This window comes from Pseudophryne corroboree, chromosome 6, assembly GCF_028390025.1.
Source record: "Pseudophryne corroboree isolate aPseCor3 chromosome 6, aPseCor3.hap2, whole genome shotgun sequence".
In the NCBI taxonomy this organism is placed as follows: domain Eukaryota; kingdom Metazoa; phylum Chordata; class Amphibia; order Anura; family Myobatrachidae; genus Pseudophryne; species Pseudophryne corroboree.
The window spans coordinates 433,674,829-433,700,030 of NC_086449.1; the positions used below are offsets into that span (position 1 = coordinate 433,674,829).

Genomic DNA, 25,202 nt, shown 5'->3' on the forward strand with positions numbered 1-25,202 from the left:
GTCCGCAGCATAACGCTGGGGCCGTACAAGCGGACTCAGGTGCGGTAGGGGGTCATCTCAAGAGTTTCAGCAACACTCGCAAGGGAACTCCGGGATCCTACATGTAATATCCCAGGTGTACATTGGAAATTCGAGACGTCTCCCCCTCACACAATTCACAGGCTGTATTCCCAGCAGGTGATAATCAAAGTACCCTTCTTACAACAAGGAAGGGGGTAGTATTCCACGCTATATTGTGGTACTGAAGCCAACCGGCTCGGTGAGATCTGAAATATTTGAACACTTACATACAAGCGTTCAAATCAAGATGGAGTCACTCGGAGCAGTGATAGCGAACCAGGAAGAAGGGGACGATATGATGTCACTGGATATCAGGGACGTTTACCTACAGGTCCAAATTTGCCCTTCTCACCAAGGGTACTTCAGGTTCCTGGTACAGAACTGTCACTATCAGTTCAGACGCTGCCGTTTGGATGGTCCACGGCGCCCCGGGTCTTTACCAAGGTAATGGCCGGAATGATGATTTTTCTTAAAAGAAACATGGACGCTTTCCTGATAAGGGCAAGGTCCAGAGAACAGTTGGAGGTCGGAGTAGCACTATCTTAAGTAGTTCTACGACAGCACGAGTGGATTCTAAATATTCCAAAATCGCAGCTTTTTCCGACGACACGTCTACTGTTCCTAGGGAAGATTCTGGACACAGTCCAGAAAAACGTGTTTCTCCCAGTGGAGAAAACCAGGGAGTTATCCGAGCTAATCGGGATCCTCCTAAAACCAGGAAAAGTGTCAGTGCATCATTGCACAAGAGTCCTGGTAAAAATGGTGGCTTATTACGAAGCAATTCCATTCGGCAGATTTCCCGCAAGAACTCTTCAGTGGGATCTGCTGGACAAATGGTCCGGATCGCATCCTCAGATGCATCAGCGGATAACCCTATATCCAAGGAAAAGGGTGTCTCTCCTGTGGTGATTACAGAGTGCTCATCTTCTAGAGGGCCGCAGATTCGGCATTCAGGATTGGATGCCGGTGACCACGGAGGCCAGCCTGAGAGGCTGGGGAACAGTCACACAGGGAAAAAATTTTCAGGGAAGTGTGATTAAGTCTGGAGAATTCTCTCCGCATAAATAAGCTTAGAGCAAATTTATAATGCTCTAAACTTAGCTAGACCTCTGCTTCAAGGTCAGCCGGTATTGATCCAGTGGGATAACATCACGGCAGTCGCCCACGTAAACAGAAGGGCGGCACAAGAAGCAGGAGGGCAGTGAAAACTGCAAGGATTTTTCGCTAGGCGGAAAATCATGTGATAGCACTGTCAGCAGTGTTCTTTCCGGGAGTGGACGACTGGGAAGCAGACTTCCTCAGCAGGCATGACCTCCACCCGGGAGAGTGGAAACTTCATAGGGAAGTTTTTTCAACATGATTGTGGACCGTTGGCAAAGACCAAAGGTGGACATGATGGCGTCCCGCCCGAACAAAAACGGGACAGGTATTCCGCCAGGTCATGAGACCTTCAGGCGATAGCTGTGGATGTTCTGGTAACACCGTGGGTGTACCAGTCTGTGTATGTGTTCCCTCCTCTGTTTCTCATAACCAGGGTATTGAGAATTATAAGACATAGAGGAGTATGAACTATACTAGTGGCTCCGGATTGGCCAAGAGGGACTTGGTACCCGGAACTTCAAGAAATGCTCACAGAGGACTAAGGGCCTGGGGAGCTAAGAAGGGACTTGATTCAGCAAGTACCAGGTCTATTCCAAGACTTACCGCGGCTGCGTTTGACGGCATGGCGGTTGAATGCCGGATCCTGAGGGGAAAAGGCATTCCATAAGAGGTCATACCTACCCTGGTCAAAGCCAGGAAGGAGGTGACCGCACAACGTCATCACCACATGTGGTGAAAATATGTTGCGTGGGTGAGGCCAGGAAGGCTCCACGACGGAAATTCAACTAGGTCGATTTCTACACTTCCTGAAAACAGGAGTGTTTTGGACCTCAAATTGGGGTTCATTAACATTTAAATTTCGGCCCTGTAGATTTTCTTCCAGAAAGAATTGACTTCAGTTCCTGAAGTCCAGATTGTAAAGGATGTATTGCATATACAGCTTTTTTGTGCCCCTAGGGGCACCGTGAGATCTCAACATAGTGTTGGGATTTCTTAAAATCATATTGGTTTGAACCGCTCAAATCTGTGGATTTGAAATATCTCACATGGAAAGTGACCATGCTGTTGACAAATATCTCACATGGGAAGTGACCATGTTGTTAGCCCTGGCCTCGGCCAGGCGATTGTCAGAATGGGCGGCTTTGTCTTACAAAAGCCCATATTAAAATTTTCCATTTGAACGGGACAGAGCTGGGACTCGTCTCCAGTTTCTTCATGAAGGGGTGTCAGCGTTTTCACCTGAAACAACCTCTTGTGGTGCCTGCGGCTACTAGGGACTTGGAGGACTCCAAGTTACTAGACGTGGTCAGGGCCCTAAAATATATATATATATATATATATATATATATATATATATATATATATATATATATATATATAGTTAGGACGGCTGGAGTCAGAAAGTCTGACTTGCTGTTTATACTGTATACACCCAACAAGCTGGGTGCTCATGCTTCTAAGCAGTCTATTGCACGCTGGATTTGTAGTACAATTCAGCTTGCACATTCTGTGGCAGGCCTGCCACAGACGAAATATGTAGATGCCCATTCCACAAGGAAGGTGGGCTCATCCTGGGCGGCTGCCCGAGGAGTCTCGGCATTACAACTTTGCCGAGCAGCTACGTGGTCAGGGGAGAACACGTTTGTAAAATTTTACAAATTTTGATACTCTGGCTAAGGAGGACCTGGAGTTCTCTCATTCGGTGCTGCAGAGTCATCCGCACTCTCCCGCCCGTTTGGGAGCTTTGGTATAATCCCCATGGTCCTGACGGAGTCCCCAGCATCCACTAGGACGTTAGAGAAAATAAGAATTTACTTACCGATAATTCTATTTCTCGTAGTCCGTAGTGGATGCTGGGCGCCCATCCCAAGTGCGGATTGTCTGCAATGCTTGTACATAGTTATTGTTACAAAAATCGGGTTATTACTATTGTTGTGAGCCATCTTTTCGGAGGCTACTTCGTTTTGTTATCATACTGTTAACTGGGTTCAGATCACAAGTTGTACGGTGTGATTGGTGTGGCTGGTATGAGTCTTACCCGGGATTCAAGATCCTTCCTTATTGTGTACGCTCGTCCGGGCACAGTACCTAACTGAGGCTTGGAGGAGGGTCATGGGGGGAGGAGCCAGTACACACCATGTGACCTAAAAAGCTTTTTAGATGTGCCCTGTCTCCTGCGGAGCCCGCTATTCCCCATGGTCCTGACGGAGTCCCCAGCATCCACTACGGACTACGAGAAATAGAATTATCGGTAAGTAAATTCTTATTTTACGTGGGATGATCAAGTTTTTAGCGCAGATATACGTACCTGGGACTGTTTTCTATGCGTTTCCAGTGGGATGATGGCTATATCTTTTTTATTTACGTGGGATGATCACGTTTTTAGCGCAGATATACATACCTGGGACTGTTTTCTATGCGTTTCCAGTGGGATGATGGCTATATCTTTTGTATTTACGTGGGATGATCACGTTTTTAGCGCAGATATATATACCTGGGACTGTTTTCTATGCGTTTCCAGTGGGATGATGGCTATATCTTTTTTATTTACGTGGGATGATCACGTTTTTAGCGCAGATATACATACCTAGGACTGTTTTCTATGCGTTTCCAGTGGGATGATGGCTATATCTTTTGTATTTACGTGGGATGATCACATTTTTAGCGCAGATATACATACCTGGGACTGTTTTCTATGCGTTTCCGGTGGGATGATGGCTATATCTTTTTTATTTACGTGGGATGATCACGTTTTTAGCGCAGATATACATACCTGGGACTGTTTTCTATGCGTTTCCTGTGGGATGATGGCTATATCTTTTTTATTTACGTGGGATGATCACGTTTTTAGCGCAGATATACATACCTGGGACTGTTTTCTATGCGTTTCCAGTGGGATGATGGCTATATCTTTTGTATTTACGTGGGATGATCACGTTTTTAGCGCAGATATACATACCTGGGACAGTTTTCTATGCGTTTCCAGTGGGATGATGGCTATATCTTTTTTATTTACGTGGGATGATCACGTTTTTAGCGCAGATAGACATACCTGGGACTGTTTTCTATGCGTTTCCAGTGGGATGATGGCTATATCTTTTTTATTTACGTGGGATGATCACGTTTTTAGCGCAGATATACATACCTGGGACAGTTTTCTATGCGTTTCCAGTGGGATGATGGCTATATATTTTTTATTTACGTGGGATGATCAAGTTTTTAGCGCAGATATACATACCTGGGACTGTTTTCTATGCGTTTCCAGTGGGATGATGGCTATATCTTTTTTATTTACGTGGGATGATCACGTTTTTAGCGCAGATATACATACCTGGGACTGTTTTCTATGCGTTTCCAGTGGGATGATGTCTATATCTTTTTTATTTACGTGGGATGTATATCTGCGCTAAAAACGTGATCATCCCACGTAAATAAAAAAGATATAGCCATCATCCCACTGGAAACGCATAGAAAACAGTCCCAGGTATGTATATCTGCGCTAAAAACGTGATCATCCCACGTAAATAAAAAAGATATAGCCATCATCCCACTGGAAACGCATAGAAAACAGTCCCAGGTATGTATATCTGCGCTAAAAACGTGATCATCCCACGTAAATAAAAAAGATATAGCCATCATCCCAACGGAAACGCATAAAAAACAGTCCCAGGTATGTATATCTGCGCTAAAAACGTGATCATCCCACGTAAATAAAAAAGATATAGCCATCATCCCACTGGAAACGCATAGAAAACAGTCCCAGGTACATATATCTGCGCTAAAAACGTGATCATCCCACGTAAATACAAAAGATATAGCCATCATCCCACTGGAAACGCATAGAAAACAGTCCCAGTTATGTATATCTGCGCTAAAAACGTGATCATCCCACGTAAATAAAAAAGATATAGCCATCATCCCACTGGAAACGCATAGAAAACAGTCCCAGGTATGTGTATCTGCGCTAAAAACGTGATCATCCCACGTAAATAAAAAAGATATAGCCATCATCCCAACGGAAACGCATAAAAAACAGTCCCAGGTATGTATATCTGCTCTAAAAACGTGATCATCCCACGTAAATAAAAAAGATATAGCCATCATCCCACTGGAAACGCATAAAAACAGTCCCAGGTATGTATATCTGCGCTAAAAATGTGATCATCCCACGTAAATAATAAAGATATAGCCATCATCCCACTGGAAACGCATAGAAAACAGTCCCAGGTATGTATATCTGCGCTAAAAACGTGATCATCCCACGTAAATACAAAAGATATAGCCATCATCCCACCGGAAACGCATAGAAAACAGTCCCTGGTATGTATATCTGCGCTAAAAACGTGATCATCCCACGTAAATAAAAAAGATATAGCCATCATCCCACTGGAAACGCATAGAAAACTCCCAGGTATATATATCTGCGCTAAAAACGTGATCATCCCACGTAAATAAAAAAGATATAGCCATCATCCCAACGGAAACGCATAAAAAACAGTCCCAGGTATGTATATCTGCTCTAAAAACGTGATCATCCCACGTAAATAAAAAAGATATAGCCATCATCCCACTGGAAACGCATAGAAAACAGTCCCAGGTATGTATATCTGCGCTAAAAACGTGATCATCCCACGTAAATAAAAAAGATATAGCCATCATCCCACTGGAAACGCATAGAAAACAGTCCGAGGTATGTATATCTGCGCTAAAAATGTGATCATCCCACGTAAATAAAAAAGATATAGCCATCATCCCTCTGGAAACGCATAGAAAACAGTCCCAGGTATGTATATCTGCGCTAAAAACGTGATCATCCCACGTAAATACAAAAGATATAGCCATCATCCCACCGGAAACGCATAGAAAACAGTCCCTGGTATGTATATCTGCGCTAAAAACGTGATCATCCCACGTAAATAAAAAAGATATAGCCATCATCCCACTGGAAACGCATAGAAAACTCCCAGGTATATATATCTGCGCTAAAAACGTGATCATCCCACGTAAATAAAAAAGATATAGCCATCATCCCACTGGAAACGCATAGAAAACAGTCCCAGGTATATATATCTGCGCTAAAAACGTGATCATCCCACGTAAATACAAAAGATATAGCCATCATCCCACTGGAAACGCATAGAAAACAGTCCCAGGTATGTATATCTGCGCTAAAAACGTGATCATCCCACGTAAATAAAAAAGATATAGCCATCATCCCACTGGAAACGCATAGAAAACTGTCCAGGTATGTCTATCTGCGCTAAAAACGTGATCATCCCACGTAAATAAAAAATATATAGCCATCATCCCACTGGAAACGCATAGAAAACAGTCCCAGGTATGTGTATCTGCGCTAAAAACGTGATCATCCCACGTAAATAAAAAAGATATAGCCATCATCCCAACGGAAACGCATAGAAAACAGTCCCAGGTATGTATATCTGCGCTAAAAACTTGATCATCCCACGTAAATAAAAAAGATATAGCCATCATCCCAACAAAAACGCATAAAAAACAGTCCCAGGTATGTATATCTGCGCTAAAAACGTGATCATCCCACGTAAATAAAAAAGATATAGCCATCATCCCACTGGAAACGCATAGAAAACAGTCCCAGGTATATATATCTGCGCTAAAAACGTGATCATCCCACGTAAATACAAAAGATATAGCCATCATCCCACTGGAAACGCATAGAAAACAGTCCCAGGTATGTATATCTGCGCTAAAAACGTGATCATCCCACGTAAATAAAAAAGATATAGCCATCATCCCACTGGAAACGCATAGAAAACAGTCCCAGGTATGTATGTCTGCGCTAAAAACGTGATCATCCCACGTAAATAAAAAAGATATAGACATCATCCCACTGGAAACGCATATAAAACAGTCCCAGGTATGTATATCTGCGCTAAAAACGTGATCATCCCACGTAAATAAAAAAGATATAGCCATCATCCCACTGGAAACGCATAGAAAACAGTCCCAGGTATGTATATCTGCGCTAAAAACGTGATCATCCCACGTAAATACAAAAGATATAGCCATCATCCCACTGGAAACGCATAGAAAACAGTCCCAGGTATGTATATCTGCGCTAAAACGTTATCATCCCACGTAAATAAAAAAGATATAGCCATCATCCCACTGGAAACGCATAGAAAACAGTCCCAGGTATGTATATCTGCGCTAAAAACGTGATCATCCCACGTAAATAAAAAAGATATAGCCATCATCCCACTGGAAACGCATAGAAAACAGTCCCAGGTATGTGTATCTGCGCTAAAAACGTGATCATCCCACGTAAATAAAAAAGATATAGCCATCATCCCAACGGAAACGCATAGAAAACAGTCCCAGGTATGTATATCTGCGCTAAAAACTTGATCATCCCACGTAAATAAAAAAGATATAGCCATCATCCCAACGGAAACGCATAAAAAACAGTCCCAGGTATGTATATCTGCACTAAAAACGTGATCATCCCACGTAAATAAAAAAGATATAGCCATCATCCCACTGGAAACGCATAGAAAACTGTCCCAGGTATGTCTATCTGCGCTAAAAATGTGATCATCCCACGTAAATAAAAAAGATATAGCCATCATCCCACTGGAAACGCATAGAAAACTGTCCCAGGTATGTATATCTGCGCTAAAAACGCGATCATCCCACGTAAATACAAAAGATATAGCCATCACCCCACTGGAAACGCATAGAAAACAGTCCCAGGTATGTATATCTGCGCTAAAAACGTGATCATCCCACGTAAATAAAAAAGATATAGCCATCATCCCACTGGAAACGCATAGAAAACAGTCCCAGGTATACGGAAATGTGATTATCACGCGGTCATCCAATGTAAATTTTAATCGATTTTTATGCAGTTTATAAAACAGAAATTAAGTGTACTTTAACACCTTATGCAATGGTATGTGTATGTGTACATATATTATACTATATAATAAATGTGGGATAATGTACTTTTTACTGCAAATTTATAAAGATATTATAAGTCATTTTTCGGGCCTGACTTACATAAAATTTGATGTTATATGATGTTTTTTTGTTTGTTAATCTTTAAATTAAGTAAAAAATTCTGACATCTAGTGTCTTGGAGGTGAACTGCATGTAATCATCCCGATCATCCCTTTCTGTGATCATCCTTTTAGTACATCCCCTGGAAGTGTTTTGACTTTAGACTGTATCGTTGTCAGTTACTTCATTTGTAGATATATACAGTACCACATGCAAAGCGCATGAGTGGAACCTAGTAAAAATGAGTGAAAGCTGTCTGCAAACACTTTGGCCAGTATCCAGTTAGCCGCAATAATGCGATTTTGTGACGAGTTATCATATTTGCGATAACGCTGTATCCAATTAGCTACAAAAAGTTATCTGAACTTTTTTTTAAAGGGTTTATCGCAAATTTCTCTATCGTCCTAGTGGATGCTGGGGTTCCTGAAAGGACCATGGGGAATAGCGGCTCCGCAGGAGACAGGGCACAAAAGTAAAGCTTTCCGATCAGGTGGTGTGCACTGGCTCCTCCCCCTATGACCCTCCTCCAAGCCAGTTAGATTTTTGTGCCCGGCCGAGAAGGGTGCAATCTAGGTGGCTCTCCTAAAGAGCTGCTTAGAAAAGTTTAGCTTAGGTTTTTTATTTTACAGTGAGTCCTGCTGGCAACAGGATCACTGCAACGAGGGACTTAGGGGAGAAGAAGTGAACTCACCTGCGTGCAGGATGGATTGGCTTCTTGGCTACTGGACATCAGCTCCAGAGGGACGATCACAGGTACAGCCTGGATGGTCACCGGAGCCTTGCCGCCGGCCCCCTTGCAGATGCTGAAGTAAGAAGAGGTCCAGAATCGGCGGCAGAAGACTCCTCAGTCTTCTAAAGGTAGCGCACAGCACTGCAGCTGTGCGCCATTTTCCTCTCAGCACACTTCACACGGCAGTCACTGAGGGTGCAGGGCGCTGGGAGGGGGGCGCCCTGGGAGGCAAATGAATACCTATTTTGGCTAAAAATACCTCACATATAGCCTCCGGAGGCTATATGGAGATATTTAACCCCTGCCAGAATCCGTTAAGAGCGGGAGACGAGGCCGCCGAAAAAGGGGCGGGGCCTATCTCCTCAGCACACAGCGCCATTTTCCCTCACAGAAAGGCTGGAGGGAAGGCTCCCAGGCTCTCCCCTGCACTGCACTACAGAAACAGGGTTAAAACAGAGAGGGGGGGCACTAATTGGCGTTAGAAATATATAAAAAAGATGCTATAAGGGAAAACACTTATATAAGGTTGTCCCTATATAATTATAGCGTTTTTGGTGTGTGCTGGTAAACTCTCCCTCTGTCTCTCCAAAGGGCTAGTGGGTCCTGTCCTCTATCAGAGCATTCCCTGTGTGTGTGCTGTGTGTCGGTACGTGTGTGTCGACATGTATGAGGACGATGTTGGTGAGGAGGCGGAGCAATTGCCTGTAATGGTGATGTCACTCTCTAGGGAGTCGACACCGGAATGGATGGCTTATTTAGGGAATTACGTGATAATGTCAACACGCTGCAAGGTCGGTTGACGACATGAGACGGCCGACAAACAATTAGTACCGGTCCAGACGTCTCAAAAACACCGTCAGGGGTTTTAAAACGCCCGTTTACTTTAGTCGGTCGACACAGACACAGACAGGGACACTGAATCCAGTGTCGACGGTGAATAAACAAACGTATTCCTTATTAGGGCCACACGTTAAAGGCAATGAAGGAGGTGTTACATATTTCTGATACTACAAGTACCACAAAAGAGGGTATTATGTGGGATGTGAAAAAACTACCGTAGTTTTTCCTGAATCAGATAAATTAAATAAAGTGTGTGATGATGCGTGGGTTCCCCCCGATAGAAAATTATGGGCGGTATACCCTTTCCCGCCAGAAGTTAGGGCGCGTTGGGAAACACCCCTTAGGGTGGATAAGGCGCTCACACGCTTATCAAAACAAGTGGCGGTACCGTCTATAGATAGGGCCGTCCTCAAGGACCAGCTGACAGGAGGCTGGAAAATATCATAAAAAGTATATACACACATACTGGTGTTATACTGCGACCAGCGATCGCCTCAGCCTGGATGTGCAGAGCTGGGGTGGCTTGGTCGGATTCCCTGACTAAAAATATTGATACCCTTGACAGGGACAGTATTTTATTGACTATAGAGCATTTAAAGGATGCATTTCTATATATGCGAGATGCACAGAGGGATATTTGCACTCTGGCATCAAGAGTAAATGCGATGTCCATATGTGCCAGAAGATGTTATGGACACGACAGTGGTCAGGTGATGCGGATTCCAAACGGCACAAAGGTGTATTGCCGTATAAAGGAAGAGGAGTTATTTGGGGTCGGTCCATCGGACCTGGTGGCCACGGCAACTGCTGGAAAATCCGCCGTTTTTACCCTAAGTCACATCTCTGCAGAAAAAGACACCGTCTTTTCAGCCTCAGTCCTTTCGTCCCTATAAGATCATATCTGCCCAGGGATAGAGGAAAGGGAAGAAGACTGCAGCAGGCAGCCCATTCCCAGGAACAGAAGCGTTCCACCGCTTCTGACAAGTTCTCAGCATGGCGCTGAGACCGTACAGGACCCCTGGATCCTACAAGTAGTATCCCAGGGGTACAGATTGGAATGTCGAGACGTTTCCCCTTCGCAGGCTCCTGAAGTCTGTTTTACCAAGGTCTCCCTCCGACAAGGAGGCAGTATGGGAAAAAATTCACAAGCTGTATTCCCAGCAGGTGATAATTAAATTACCCCTCCTACTACAAGAAAAGGGGTATTATTCCACACTATATTGTGGTACTGAAGCCAGAAGGCTAGGTGAGACTTATTCTAAAAAATTTTTTGAACACTTACAAAGGTTCAAATCAAGATGGAGTCACTCAGAGCAGTGATAACGAACCAGGAAGAAGGGGACTATATAGTGTCCCGGGACATCAGGGATGCTTACCTCTATATCCCAAATTTGCCCTTCTCACTAAGGGTACCTCAGGTTCGTGGTGCAGAACTGTCACTATCAGTTTCAGACGCTGCCGTTTGGATTGTCCACGGCACCCCGGGTCTTTACCAAGGTAATGGCCGAAATGATGATTCTTCTTCGAAGAAAAGGCGTCTTAATTATCCCTTACTTGGACGATCTCCTGATAAGGGCATAGTCCAGGGAACAGTTGGAGGTCGGAGTAGCACTATCTCGGATACTGCTACAACAGCACGGGTGGATTCTAAATATTCCAAAATCGCAGCTGATCCCGACGACACGTCTGCTGTGCCTAGGGATGATTCTGGACACAGTCCAGAAAAAGGTGTTTCTCCCGGAAGAGAAAGCCAGGGAGTTATCCGAGCTAGTCAGGAACCTCCTAAAAACAGTGCATCATTGCACAAGGGTCCTGGTAAAAATGGTGGCTTCCTACGAAGCAATTCCATTCGGCAGATTTCACGCAAGAACTTTTCAGTGGGATCTGCTGGACAAATGGTCCGGATCGCATTTCAGATGCATCAGCGGATAACCCTATATCCAAGGACAAGGGTGTCTCTCCTGTGGTGGTTATAGAGTGCTCATCTTCTAGAGGGCCGCAGATTCGGCATTCAGGATTGGATGCTGGTGACCACGGAGCCCAGCCCGAGAGGCTGGGGAGCAGTCACACAAGGAAAAAATTTCCAGGGAGTGTGATCAAGTCTGGAGACTTTTCTCCACATAAATATACTGGAGCTAAGGGTAAATTTATAATGCTCTAAGCTTAGCAAGACCTCTGCTTCAAGGTCAGCCGGTATTGATCCAGTGGGAAAAACATCACGGCAGTCGCCCACGTAAACAGACAGGGCGACACAAGAAGCAGGAGGGCAATGGCAAAAACTGCAAGGACTTTTCGCTGGGCGGAAAATCATGTGATAGCACTGTCAGCAGTGTTTCATCCCGGGAATGGAAACTGGGAAGCAGACTTCCTCAGCAGGCACGACCTCCACCCGGGAGAGTGGAAACTTCATCGGGAAGTTTTTTCCACATGATTGTAAACCGTTGGGAAATACCAAAGGTGGACATGATGGCGTCCCGTCTGAACAAAAAACGGGACAGGTATTGCGCCAGGTCAAGAGACCCTCAGGCAATAGCTGTGGACGTTCTGGTAACACCGTGGGTGTACCAGTCGGTGTATGTGTTCCCTCCTCTGCTTCTCATACCTAAGGTGCTGAGAATTATAAGACGTAGAGGAGTAAGAACTATACTCATGGCTCCGGATTGGCCAAGAAGGACTTGGTACCCGGAACTTCAAGAGATGCTTACAGAGGTCTTATGGCCTCTGCCGCTAAGAAGGGACTTGCTTCAGCAAGTACCATGTCTGTTCCAAGACTTACCGCAGCTGCGTTTGTCGGCATGGCGGTGGAAAGCCGGATCCTAAGGGAAAAAGGCATTCCGGAAGAGGTCATTCCTACCCTGGTCAAAGCCAGAAAGGAGGTGACCGCACAACATTATCACCACATGTGGCGAAAATATGTTGCGTGGTGTGAGGCCAGGAAGGCCCCACAAAGAAATTTCAACTCGGTCGTTTCCTGCATTTCCTGCAAACAGGAGTGTCTATGGGCCTCAAATTGGGGTCCATTAAGGTTCAAATTTCGGCCCTGTCGATTTTCTTCCAGAAAGAATTGGCTTCAGTTCCTGAAGTCCAGAAGTTTGTCAAGGGAGTATTGCATATACAACCCCCCTTTGTGCCTCCAGTGGCACTGTGGGATCTCAACGTAGTTCTGGGATTCCTCAAATCACATTGGTTTAAAACCAGTCAAATCTGTGGATTTGAAGCATCTCACATGAAAAGTGACCATGCTCTTGGCCCTGGCCTGGACCAGGCGAGTGTCAAATTGGTGTTTTTTTCTCAAAAAAGCCCATATCTGTTTGTCCATTCGGACAGGGCAGAGCTGCGGACTCGTCCCCAGTTCTCTCCCTAAGGTGGTGTCAGTGTTTCACCTGAACCAGCTTATTGTGGTGCCTTGCACCTACTAGGGACTTGGAGGACTCCAAGTTGCTAGATGTTGTCAGGGCCCTGAAAATATGTTCCAGGACGGCTGGAGTCAGGAAAACTGACTTGCTGTTATCCTGTATGCACCCAACAAACTGGGTGCTCTTGCTTCTAAGCAGACTATTGCTAGTTGGATGTGTAATACAATTCAGCTTGCACATTCTGTGGCAGGCCTGCCACAGCCAAAATATGTAAATGCCCATTCCACAAGGAAGGTGGGCTCATCTTGGGCGGCTGCCCGAGGGGTCTCGGCTTTACAACCTTGCCGAGCAGCTACTTGGTCAGGGGCAAACACGTTTGCTAAATTCTACAAATTTGATACCCTGGCTAAGGAGGACCTGGAGTTCTCTCATTCGGTGCTGCAGAGTCATCCGCACTCTCCCGCCCATTTGGGAGCTTTGGTATAATCCCCATGGTCCTTTCAGGAACCCCAGCATCCACTAGGACGATAGAGAAAATAAGAATTTACTTACCGATAATTCTATTTCTCGGAGTCCGTAGTGGATGCTGGGCGCCCATCCCAAGTGCGGATTATCTGCAATACTTGTACATAGTTACAAAAATCGGGTTATTATTGTTGTGAGCCATCTTTTCAGAGGCTCCGCTGTTATCATACTGTTAACTGGGTTTAGATCACAAGTTGTACGGTGTGATTGGTGTGGCTGGTATGAGTCTTACCCGGGATTCAAAATTCCTCCCTTATTGTGTACGCTCGTCCGGGCACAGTACCTAACTGGCTTGGAGGAGGGTCATAGGGGGAGGAGCCAGTGCACACCACCTGATCGGAAAGCTTTACTTTTGTGCCCTGTCTCCTGCGGAGCCGCTATTCCCCATGGTCCTTTCAGGAACCCCAGCATCCACTACGGACTCCGAGAAATAGAATTATCGGTAAGTAAATTCTTATTTTCTCTTCACCATCTCTGAGCAGGTGATAAGTAGTGGGGATTTGATTTAGAACCCCTGGGACACCCTCCTGAATTACTAATTAGGTGTTTAAATTTTTTAAATAGTCAATAATGGCTTGTCATTTTGGGGGTAAAAAAATGCAAAGTGATGGAAATTGGGGTACAAGATATGGAACAGATATATTGGGGTGCTTTATAAGTGGGACAAGTGCTTTTAGACTTGCAGGTGGGAGTTATTAGTCTGTTTCCACTTTTTGTTCTAAGTCTGCTAAAATGATCCAAATATACACTTGTACCCATTTTTATGTATCCCAAATTTAATGAGAGCAATTATTTTGCTGTAAAAAAAAAAATAGCTTCCTATAATTTTGTAACACTTTTTTTTTTTTTTTTTTTTTTAAAGTCTTATAACAAACATTTGACCCAATTTAATTACACAAAATACTTTTATTATGGCCACTAATAGACTTCTATAATATTTTCCTATATTAGTTTGGCTTTTTTGGGGGGGGGACAGGCAGATTTTCCCATTTTTTCCTATACTTATTTCTGGTTTTGCCAGCAAGAATTATTGCTTAAATCCCGTTTACGCCATTTTGGAATAGGATAAGTGCGAAAAACGTGAGCGTGCAGTCTGCGACAAGCTGTTTTTTTGGGAGATAGGTGTGATAACGCGATCTGCGATGGCTGCTACATTTTTCGCTGCTAATTGGCTACCGCGCTTTATGTATTAGAAAATATGGATCTAACATATTTGTACTGAAATAGTCTGTGTATTACCTGTACAGAATAGCTGTATATATATTTTTTTCTTAGGGGCCCAAAATGCTGTCTTGAATAGGATTATAACGGGCTCCTCTTACCTGTATTCTCAGATTGGATATAGTAGAATATCCTTTCACACAATATTGTAGTAAAAGAGGAACGGTATCCGGACTATAGATCTACGGTAAAAAGGTCTACCACTAATAATAATAATATTTAATAATAATTTTATTTATATGGCGCTCTTTCTCCAACAGGACTCAAGGCACTTTACAGACATCAAAAACAATGCACATAATACAGAAGATTTAAGTAATACAGCAATAGATAAGCCACACAGATATAAAAGAAAATCTTAAGCACACAGAAGCATAATGCATGATTGGTGTAGGCATTTTGGGTAATAACTACCAAGGGTTCTGTATTCCACCCTCACAAAGTACCAGGTGCGGCAGCTATCTTGGGCGCACAGCATAGGATTACCCAGGGTGGAATAGTCTCCCCCTAGAAAAGATGACACAAAATGGGGGTGATTTCAGAGTCCTAAACTTCAGAGTAGGTTTCCCAAAAAAAAACATCAGGTCTGTGTATTTTTCATCACATCCACAAGCGTACCAGATGGGGCAACCATTTTGGGCACACTACGAAGATTACACTGTGGGAGGTGAGCCATACAAGGGCCCAGTGCATATATGGGAAAACTGACACTTGTGTAGTAGTATGATGTACCCTGTATGTAGGGCGCAATGGCAGGGTGTGCAATCAGTGGAGGTGGAAGAGAGAAAAAAAACGGAGGAAAAAAAAACAATTGCAGGCAACCAGTGGCAGAAGGAAAATTGGGATAACATTATTTTGCTAAGAATATAGGGGGTAATTCTGAGTTGATCGCAGCAGGATTTTTGTTAGCAGTTGGGCAAAACCATGTGCACTGCAGGGGAGGCAGATATAACATGTGCAGAGAGAGTTAGATTTGGGTGGGTTATTTTGTTTCTGTGCAGGGTAAATACTGGCTGCTTTATTTTACACTGCAATTTAGATTGCAGATTGAACACACCACACCCAAATCTAACTCTCTCTGCACATGTTATATCTGCCTCCCCTGCAGTGCACATGGTTTTGCCCAACTGCTAACAAAGATCCTGCTGCGATCAACTCAGATTACCCCCATAGTACGGGTGGGTATGAGAATGTGGAGAGCACACTCAGAACCAATGGAGATGTCCCTGCTGAGCCTGGTCCTGGTGCTCTCCCCCCACAGTTCCCTGCTCATCTGGAGGGTTAGACCCAGGGGCAGACTTGATGTTCTCAGTCGGAGAGGTGGTAAGCCTGATCCTGGAAATCTCATGGTAGAGGTGAAAAAAGGCCACCTAATGATCCTGAGTTTTGTGGTCGACATGTAAAAAGTACACTGTTCAAAAGGTCGACACACGGTAGACCCAAGTTTTTTAATGTATTTATTTTTTTAAATTGTTTTACAACTTTTCATACTTTGACTGTGATTGGGAATAGTAACCTGTGGCACCTTGCATGAAGTATAGCGAGCTATGTGAGGCGATGTGGTACACTAATGGGGCTTGTTTGTGGCAGAAAAGTGACAAAACACCCCCCCCAAAAAAATAAATAAAAATTAATAAATAAAAACAACAAAAAAAACAATTGTCTACCTTTTATATGTTGTCCATTTACATGTCGACCTTTCCCTCTGTGTACATATTTTATGTCGACCTAATGCTTGCCTACCATTAGAGGTAGACTGATACCCCTTCTCCGCTAGCTCAAAAAAATGGGTTTGTGCATGGGGGCATGCAGTGACCCGGGTATTTTGGTAGTGGAAACTGCTCCCTCTTAAAAAACCCAAAAACAAACCGTGAATCCTACCTGGGTAGCTACTTGGGTTGGACCCGGGTAAGGGTGTAGTGTAAATGGGTTACCCAGCTCATGCCACCCGGGACTCGCAGTGCTGGCTGGGAAAGTGTGTGCCGAGGTTGGGGGCAGCCCAGCAGCTTCCAGAGTGCTGGACTTGCCCCCAGCGTGATGGTGAGCATCATCGCATTGGGTGCGTGTCCTTATGGGACCGAGGCCATGCCTAGAGGCTCCCGATCTGCCGTTTTTTCCCCGCGCTTGGAAATGATGTCATCTCCAAGCGCCAACCAGAAGACACTGCACCCGTGTGCAGTGTAAATGGCGCCGACCCGGGATAGTCCGTTGTAGAAAAGGGGTCTTCCTCAGGTCTGACCTGGCTTGGAACCATGTTCCAAATCCCGGGTCAGACTTGAGACTTCTAGTGGAAAGGGATATTATTGACTATAGACCTTTTTAGTGTAAATCTAATAATCCGCATCCAAGAGGAGCAGGGATAAAAAAAAAAAATATATAAAAGAATTAAGATATAGGAGAGTAAATGTAAAACATTAGCCTGCCTCTTTCCCCAACAAGTAAAAATATAGCTCATGCAAAATGGATATTACATTTAGACATCACCTGCCCTAAAGGACTGAATATTGATTTTGTCTTGGGTAATGCTGTGTACACGTGGCGCGATGTGCCGCACAGCCCGACATTGACTATTCGACGGGGCCGGAGGCTGGCCCCACCGATATAGTCAATGTTGGGTTGCCTGCAGTGCACAGTCTATTTTTTTTCTTGCGATGCCGATGCAAGCTGTGTACACACAGTGCAATATATACTAACTTTCCTTTACGATTTTGAATATATAGTAAAAATCGTAAGGAAAGTTAAGTGCATATTGCACCGTGTGTACACACCTTTACTTTCTATGACTCCCGACTAGATAAGAATATGCTTTCATTACTATTCCATATACAGCCCCATTATTTCTCTACCCATACATTTATCCGATTAGTTTTCCTTGAATGTGTTTTTTTTTTTTTTTTATAAATATGCACCATAACATTATATGGTCCTATATTGTACTGGGGAGTACACATTAAGGACAGAAAGTATTTCACAATACCGAGGTTTGAAAACATGTGCGTGTTGAATGTAAAGACCATTTAAGCTGGGAACACACTAGGCGATATTTTTAAACAATATCACTCATTTTGACCATTCTGAGAGATATAGTTTGTAATATCGTCCAGTGTATATGCATAATATCATTAACGATGCACGCTCCCGCTGGTCGTTAATGAGGTGTTCTGTTGTCTGTACATGCAGGTCAATTTTGGCTATATCATCCAAAATTGCATGTTTGGGATGGTGGGTGGGTGACGTTGCTGAACGATATCGTTACCGATATCGTTCAGTGTGTTGCACTCTATCGTTTGCCCGGGAGTTCAAAGGAACACACTGATGACATTGTTCATGGAGTATATCGCCATGTGTGTACCCAATTTAAGAGATGGTCATAAGGTGGACAAGGAGGGTGGTGAAAATGTATTTCTTTTTTTGATAGTTGTAACACTGCGTGCTTGAAAGATTATTGAAGAATGCTGGAAGCTACAAACAAACACAGTAAAATGACACATGGGCCTACTTGTCTTTAAAAAAAAAAAATCCTGCTCGTACATGCTGACCTATGCTTAGATGTCCATGTCCTTTCAAAAAGTGAATGTAAAATGCAAAGGCGTCAATATACTGATCACAGATTCTTCTCATACTTTTATGTTCTTTTAGACAATGATTTACAAGGTACAAACAGTATGGGATCCCTGAGTGGATTGGATGTCCGACGAAGAATTCCAATTAAGCTAATTTCAAAACACCCAAACAAAAGTAAACTATCACCTCGGCCTGCAAGAAATATGAACAGAATACCTGCAAAGCCTCAGCAAGGTGGAGAAGGTAGAATGTTTTATGCATTAGTGTATAGCATACTTATCTATTAGAATTTCATCTGATACATTCATCTTTTACATTGAGGCACAAACATTGTATAACCTAACAGAGTTATATGTGGAAACATTGTATGCTTTGTTTAAAAAAACGTTAACAAGAAAGAGGCTGTGACGATGCAACTAATGGCAGCTTTTAAAGGAGTGTGCAAGGCTAAATATAAATAGTGAAAAATAGACACAGCGGTTGGGGCTTTCGGATAAATAAAGCTGTGTAAACTGTGGTTAAGTTAAAATTCAATGACATTTATTCTATAACCATATCAAGTGAATCAATTGCAAATTTATAATATATAAAAGAATTTGCAAAATAATTTACACAGCTTTATCCAAAAGCCCCCCAGCGTTGTTTCTATTTTTCACTATTTTTGTTTAAAGAAAACTATCTTATGCCTACATTAATATGTACTTATAGACATCTGTGTTTTATTTTCTAGGGTCTTCATGTAAACAGTAGTGTTATTAATATACATCTTGAGGTGTACTTTTGTACCAATAAGATTACACCTCAAAATTATATCCAATGTAATGTGTAAAGCTAGGTATACGATTATTGGGCCAATCTCCTGATATTGGCTGGTCTGCCTGATAATTGTGTAGGTGTGTATGCAGGAGCGTTAGCTGTCCATCGGCTTAAAACTGTCTTGGCAATGGTCGGATCGGGAGGACTCCTTATGAGCGGTTTAATAATGAAGATGTTCTATTTCCTGAGCCCATAGAAAAACGTACACACTGAACTAAATATAAGCTCCGTATATATTGGGGTACACTGATAACATAATCTCTGAGGATTGGAGCGTTTATCTGATGTACGGGAGAGATCAGCACAGTGTGTACCAGGCTGTACTTGTACTGATTTCATTTTTAATATTTCAAAGCAGTTGTAACTTTTTTCTTCTTCTTTCAAGAAGGCTTTGATTATAATGAAGAAGAAAGGTATGATAATAAAGGAAATGATATGTTTGGCAATCAACGAAGATTTCCAGCGCTTCTGTTTTGGGATTTTAAGGTACTTGATGATACTGGCATCATTTTTTCAAGTATGTGTTATTGTTCACTGCTTTTATTTTTTCTCCTTTTATGTACCTTCCAGTGGTGAAGAGTACTATGAAACCGTAAAATCTATGTTGATGCTAAAAAAATTTTTCCGTTATGGCATTATTGGGCAGCACAGTGGTTAGCGTTGCTGTCTCATATCACTGGGGCTATTGAGTTTGATTACTGACCAGGGCTCTAAGTGTGGGTACTCTGATTTTCTCCAAATGTTGACCCACACTCCGTGCTGTGTAGTTTCTTCAATTGTACAACTCACGATAAGTGACATACAATCTGAAATAATAAAAAATATAGTGTAATAGGTCCAAAGGTCAGTGCACTATGAACACCCTTATACAGTAGGTGTAGATTACATTAGGCGAGGAAAGCTGCCGGAATGGGTCCCGGCAGCTTCCATGCTTTAACTGCAGAAGACAGATTCTGCTCTCACCCTTTTGAGCGCAGTGTGAGCTGCACAATGGCAGCCCATCGCTAAGTGAATCTGCCTGTAGTGTCTGAGAGTAGAAAGTGAAGTACTAGATTATAAACTCCCTCTCCAAAAGCTATAGATGTTGAAGCAGATAATAGGATTAACTACTTTTACTTTAAATTGACTTGAAATAAGACATTGGGGTATATTCAATTAGGGTCGGATCCATTCCGACATGCATTTGTCGGAATGGATCCGACAACCCCTATTCAATCTCATCTCAATTCGACTTTAAAAAAAGTTGAATTGAGATGAGACCTGTGAGCAGAGGAGAGGGGGGAGACCAGCGGGGACAGCTGCGGGCAGACGGAGGAGAGCAGCGCTGCAGAAGGATGTCTCACAGCCCCCAGACCTCACGGCAGTGTCCACCCGGCTCCAGCAAACATGACCTCACTTGCTGGAGCCGGGTGGACGCTGCCGTGAGCGGCTATGACACATCCCCTCCTGCAGCGCTGTGCTGTAGCGCTGCTCTCTCCTGTCTCTCCTCCTCTCGGGTCCCACATCTCAGTCCGACATTTTTTTATGTCTGACTGAGATGGTCGGAAACGGGGCCAAATCCTGTCGAATTTGGCCCCGTTTCACTCAAAAGTACGTGAATCGGCAGCTATACCGCCGATTCAGATACTATTCGACAAGTCGAATTCCCCGACTTGTCGAATAAATACAGCTGGGAATGAATAGGTCGAATCACGATTCGACCTTAAAAAGTCGAAAACTGCCGTCTTTTCGACAGACGGCAGCTTTCGACCCTAATTGAATATACCCCTTTGTGTGTTATGTCACTTATCACAATATGTACAGTTAAAGAAACTACACAGCGCTGATTGTGAATCACCATTTTTATTTTTTTCAATTGTCTACAAATTCAGGTGTGTAATGGATCACCTGTGTTTGCTGCTTAGTTTAAAGTTATTTGTTTTCACTTTATTTGTTCTACTTTGGACTTTATTAGATTAACTGGCTGCTGACTAAAAACAGTGCATGCATGCATATGTTAATGCAGTTAACTAGCCATTTATCATTTTATTTTCAATAACCTTACTAAAAAAAATGTTAGATATGTTTAGCATATTTTTGACTATGCCAAACATAACCACTGTTTTCATAGTTTCTAGATCCTGCTTGGCAAACTCCCTCTCTGCTATATGGGCCAGAAAATGAACAGAATTCTTGGTATACTGGGCTAAATATATACCATTTCTGTCACAGGATTTGAGCTCTGAACATTGGGACAAAAATAAAGCGTGTGGATCAGATGTGCTTGTAAATGTTATTTAGAAATTACCGCAGACACGGACTATTGTCTGCCTTTTAGAGTAATGGACTTGACAAAAACTAATCTGGTCAGTCATTACTGGATTTTCTTAGGGTCTAAGAGGCAGCCATTTGTGGCTCCCATGGTGCCATGTCTGGAGGTTCTCTGTTATTAAGAGTATTCAGGCACAAGGAGCAGCACCGCTTGCATATAAGTTAGTAGGTGTATATTCATGTATTTGTGACAAGGATAAATAGTGCATTTGTTATAAATAAAGGGCAACAAAATACCCCTTCCCTTAAGATTATGAAGCTATGAGAAATTGCCTTTTAAGCACAATGACCTTTTTGAAAGAGTGCATTACCTCCATGTTAGTGTTGTGATATGGTCAAAGAAATGCATGTATCACTGAATGTCATACTGTACATTACTCCATGGGGTAAATTTACTAAGGTGGGAGTTTTTCAGAACTGGTAATGTTGCCCATAGCAACCAATCTGATTCTGCTTAACATTTATCTAGCTGATTCTAGAAGATAATAGATAGAATCTGATTGATTGCTATGGGCAACATCGCCAGATCTAATAAACTCCCACCTTAGTAAATTTACCCCCATGTATCTTCTCTGTTATGGGCAGTACGGATAGTGTAATGCTTAGCATTACTGCCTCACAGCACTGAGGTCATGGGTTCGATTCCCACCATGGCTCTAGCTGTGCGGAGTTTGTATATTCTCCTCGTACTTGCATGGGTTTCCTCCGGGTACTCCGGTTTCCTCCCACAATCCAAAAATATACTGGTAGGTCAATTGGATGCCAACACAAAATGAACCCTAGAATGAATCTGTGCGCGTGTACATGTGGTAGGGAATATAGATTGTAAGCTCCACTGGGGCAGGGACCGATGTGAATGCCCAAATATTCTCTGTAAAGTGCTGCGGAATATGTGTGCGCTATATGAATAACTGATAATAATAAATCTGTGAAATTTAAGGTGTGTACACACAGTGAGATTTCTCCTTTCGATTTTGACTATATAGTCGAAATCGCAAGGAACGTTAGTGGAAATTGCAAGGTGTAGGGCAGCTGCGATACCGCAAGAAAAGATAGACTGTGCAGGCAAGTCAATCTTGACTATCTAGTGCACTATCTAGTACAGAGGTTCTCAAACTCGGTCCTCGGGGGCCCACACAGTGCATGTTTTGCAGGTCTCCTCACAGAATCGCAAGTGAAATAATTAGCTCCACCTGTGGACCTTTTAAAATGTGTCAGTGAGTAATTAATACACCTGTGCACCTGCTGGGTTACCTGCAAAACATGCACTGTGTGGGCTCCCGAGGACCGAGTTTGAGAACCTCTGATCTAGTACAAAGTATAGTCAAAATTGGCACTTAGTCAAAATCGTACACAGACAAAATCGAAAGTACAGATAGTCAAAATTTGCTTCTGGGCTCTGGGGGAGTTCAAGGGAAATCGCATAGTCAAAATCGGGCATAGCAAGGATCTCACAGTGTGTACACACCGTTAGTTTATTACTGTAAACCTGTCAACATGCATGTTTTCACAGCTCAACCTTATTGGAGAAAAGGATGATACGCCTGTTCATTTCTGTGACAAATGTGGCTTGCCCATCAAGATATATGGCCGTATGGTAAGTAACTGGATTTGTTTTTTATTTATTTTTTAGATTTCCTGCTTTCATATTTTTGTTTACATGGCTATTGGTAGGATTCTATGCAGCATAGAAATTAAAGTGTAAGTTAGCAATCAGATTTTCATGATCAGCAAAATGAATATAGGACTCTACCCTGTAATTGTCATAAATGATCAGAAAAATGTATATAAAGAAATGTTTCCCTGCATTTATTGATTGTGTTCATGGATATAGCAAGTTGAAATAACAGAGTTTAATAGGACATAATTGCTCAGTGTAGACTATCGACACTACTTCTCCTTTTCTGTCCCCTCCAGTCTGTAATTATGCATTCCAGACTGGTACTGTTATACCAAGGTAAAAGGTATTAGAGCATCTAGTCAGTTCTTTCATTTGTTACATTATAATTTTAACTGCATATTAGCACTAAATCTGTCCACCTTATGTTAGAAAGTAAAAGCTGCGGTAAGGGATTAATCATAGGCAGCACAATATTTATTTACCATATAAGCAGTCATATTATTGATAATATAGGGAAAGGGTATCGTAGGTTATAGCATAAATACCCAATCCTAAATTATATGGAAGCATTATTTGTAGCATAAATACTTGGGGCCATATTTCTGAATCGACTGCCACTTCTTGGTGGGTTTGACACTAACCTTTAAGAGTAAACCATGTCAGACTTTACCCTTACTGTTATTGCCGCTGTCAATTTCCTCTTCACACCCGCAGAGAAGCAGCAGTTTACAAATGCTGCTTTTTTGTAAATCTAGCCCCTAATCAATCAGGACCACAGGGTAACTGTACTAAGCCGAAACATTGGAGGTGATCATAAAATATGTTCATTTTGCATTTCCCACTGTAATTAGACTGTTTTAGAGACACTGGTTTACTTTTAATCTTATTTGAAAATGGCAGCAATTTTAATTTGTGAGACTGCTGGTATCTGATAGCTGTCTGTGCAGTTATACTGCAATTGAAGAACCGTGCATCTTTGGCTATCACATTATTATGTTTGGCATTTTGTTAACTGAATTGATTGCACAGTAAATTGTGTAACAATGAAATGCATTTGCATATGCATTTCACTGACTAACATATGCTGTTATGTATGTACTCCTTGCTTTTGTCCTTCTGCATTCCAGATTCCTTGCAAGCATGTCTTCTGTTATGACTGTGCTCTCTTACATGAGAAAAAGGCCGATAAGCTTTGCCCAGGGTGAGTTGAACTTAGTATTTCAGCCCCAATACACTAGTTTATTTGGCATTTTATATTTATTACATATTGAATATGTTTCCCTCCCTTACATTGATGTGTTTACATTGAGATTATAAATCGTATTGAGGCAACACTAATTTCGAATTCACACATTCAATATTGCCCCCCCCCTCTTTGTTATACTTTAATTATTGCCCAATATATACCTCCCTTGTTTTACATTGTCAGAGCATATTTGTCAAATCCTATATAGAAACATCACATGGGTTATATGTTTTTGTTCTAACATATTTAATGTTGTACCCAGCAATTACTGTTTTTGTTTTGCCACTTACACAGTGGATCCTAAAAATGTGCATATCGTTATTTCTTTTATTTTTATTTTGTGGTGTAATGTCTCTCTTTCCCCTTCCCAAAAGAACACTTGTTGAAGAAAGTACTGACACCTATAAACGTGTGAGGTAGGTTCTGACAGAATAGTGATTTTCTTGCATCACTACACAGGGTTGGTTGGTGGTGGTGGTGGAATGCCTTATTCATGTTGTTCATCTTTGTAAAAATTATGTTCAAGGACCTAGATTACAAGATAAATATGTTCAGAGCAGATGTAGTCATTTTGTAGGCTGCATGCCTCAGTACAAAGAGCTGCTTAGTGTGATATAAATGGTACACTGAGGAGGCATCCTCCAAATATGTTCTTAGTACATAAAGACAATGTGGGTCATTCAGAGTTGTTCGCTCGCTGCCGATTTTCGCAGTGCAGCGGTCAAGTGAAAAAACAGCAAAAATGCGCAACTTTGGAGATTTACACAAGCTTGA

At 42.6% G+C, this 25,202-nt stretch overlaps 1 protein-coding gene across 5 annotated transcripts in view; it reads left to right on the plus strand.

Annotated features, from left to right (window-relative positions):
• CBLL1 (Cbl proto-oncogene like 1) overlaps nucleotides 1-25,202 on the plus strand; it is a 41,005-nt gene that overhangs the window by 12,188 nt on the left and 3,615 nt on the right. For 3 of the 5 annotated variants that reach the window (XM_063927073.1, XM_063927074.1, XM_063927075.1), the window contains exons 2-6: nucleotides 18,511-18,678; nucleotides 19,637-19,737; nucleotides 23,075-23,158; nucleotides 24,310-24,383; nucleotides 24,803-24,844. In XM_063927073.1, coding sequence (XP_063783143.1) covers nucleotides 18,511-18,678; nucleotides 19,637-19,737; nucleotides 23,075-23,158; nucleotides 24,310-24,383; nucleotides 24,803-24,844 — 469 coding nt within the window. Of the gene's footprint in view, nucleotides 1-16,070; nucleotides 16,195-18,510; nucleotides 18,679-19,636; nucleotides 19,738-23,074; nucleotides 23,159-24,309; nucleotides 24,384-24,802; nucleotides 24,845-25,202 lie in introns of those variants that run through there. The other 2 variants (XM_063927071.1, XM_063927072.1) reach the window with 2 other exon arrangements.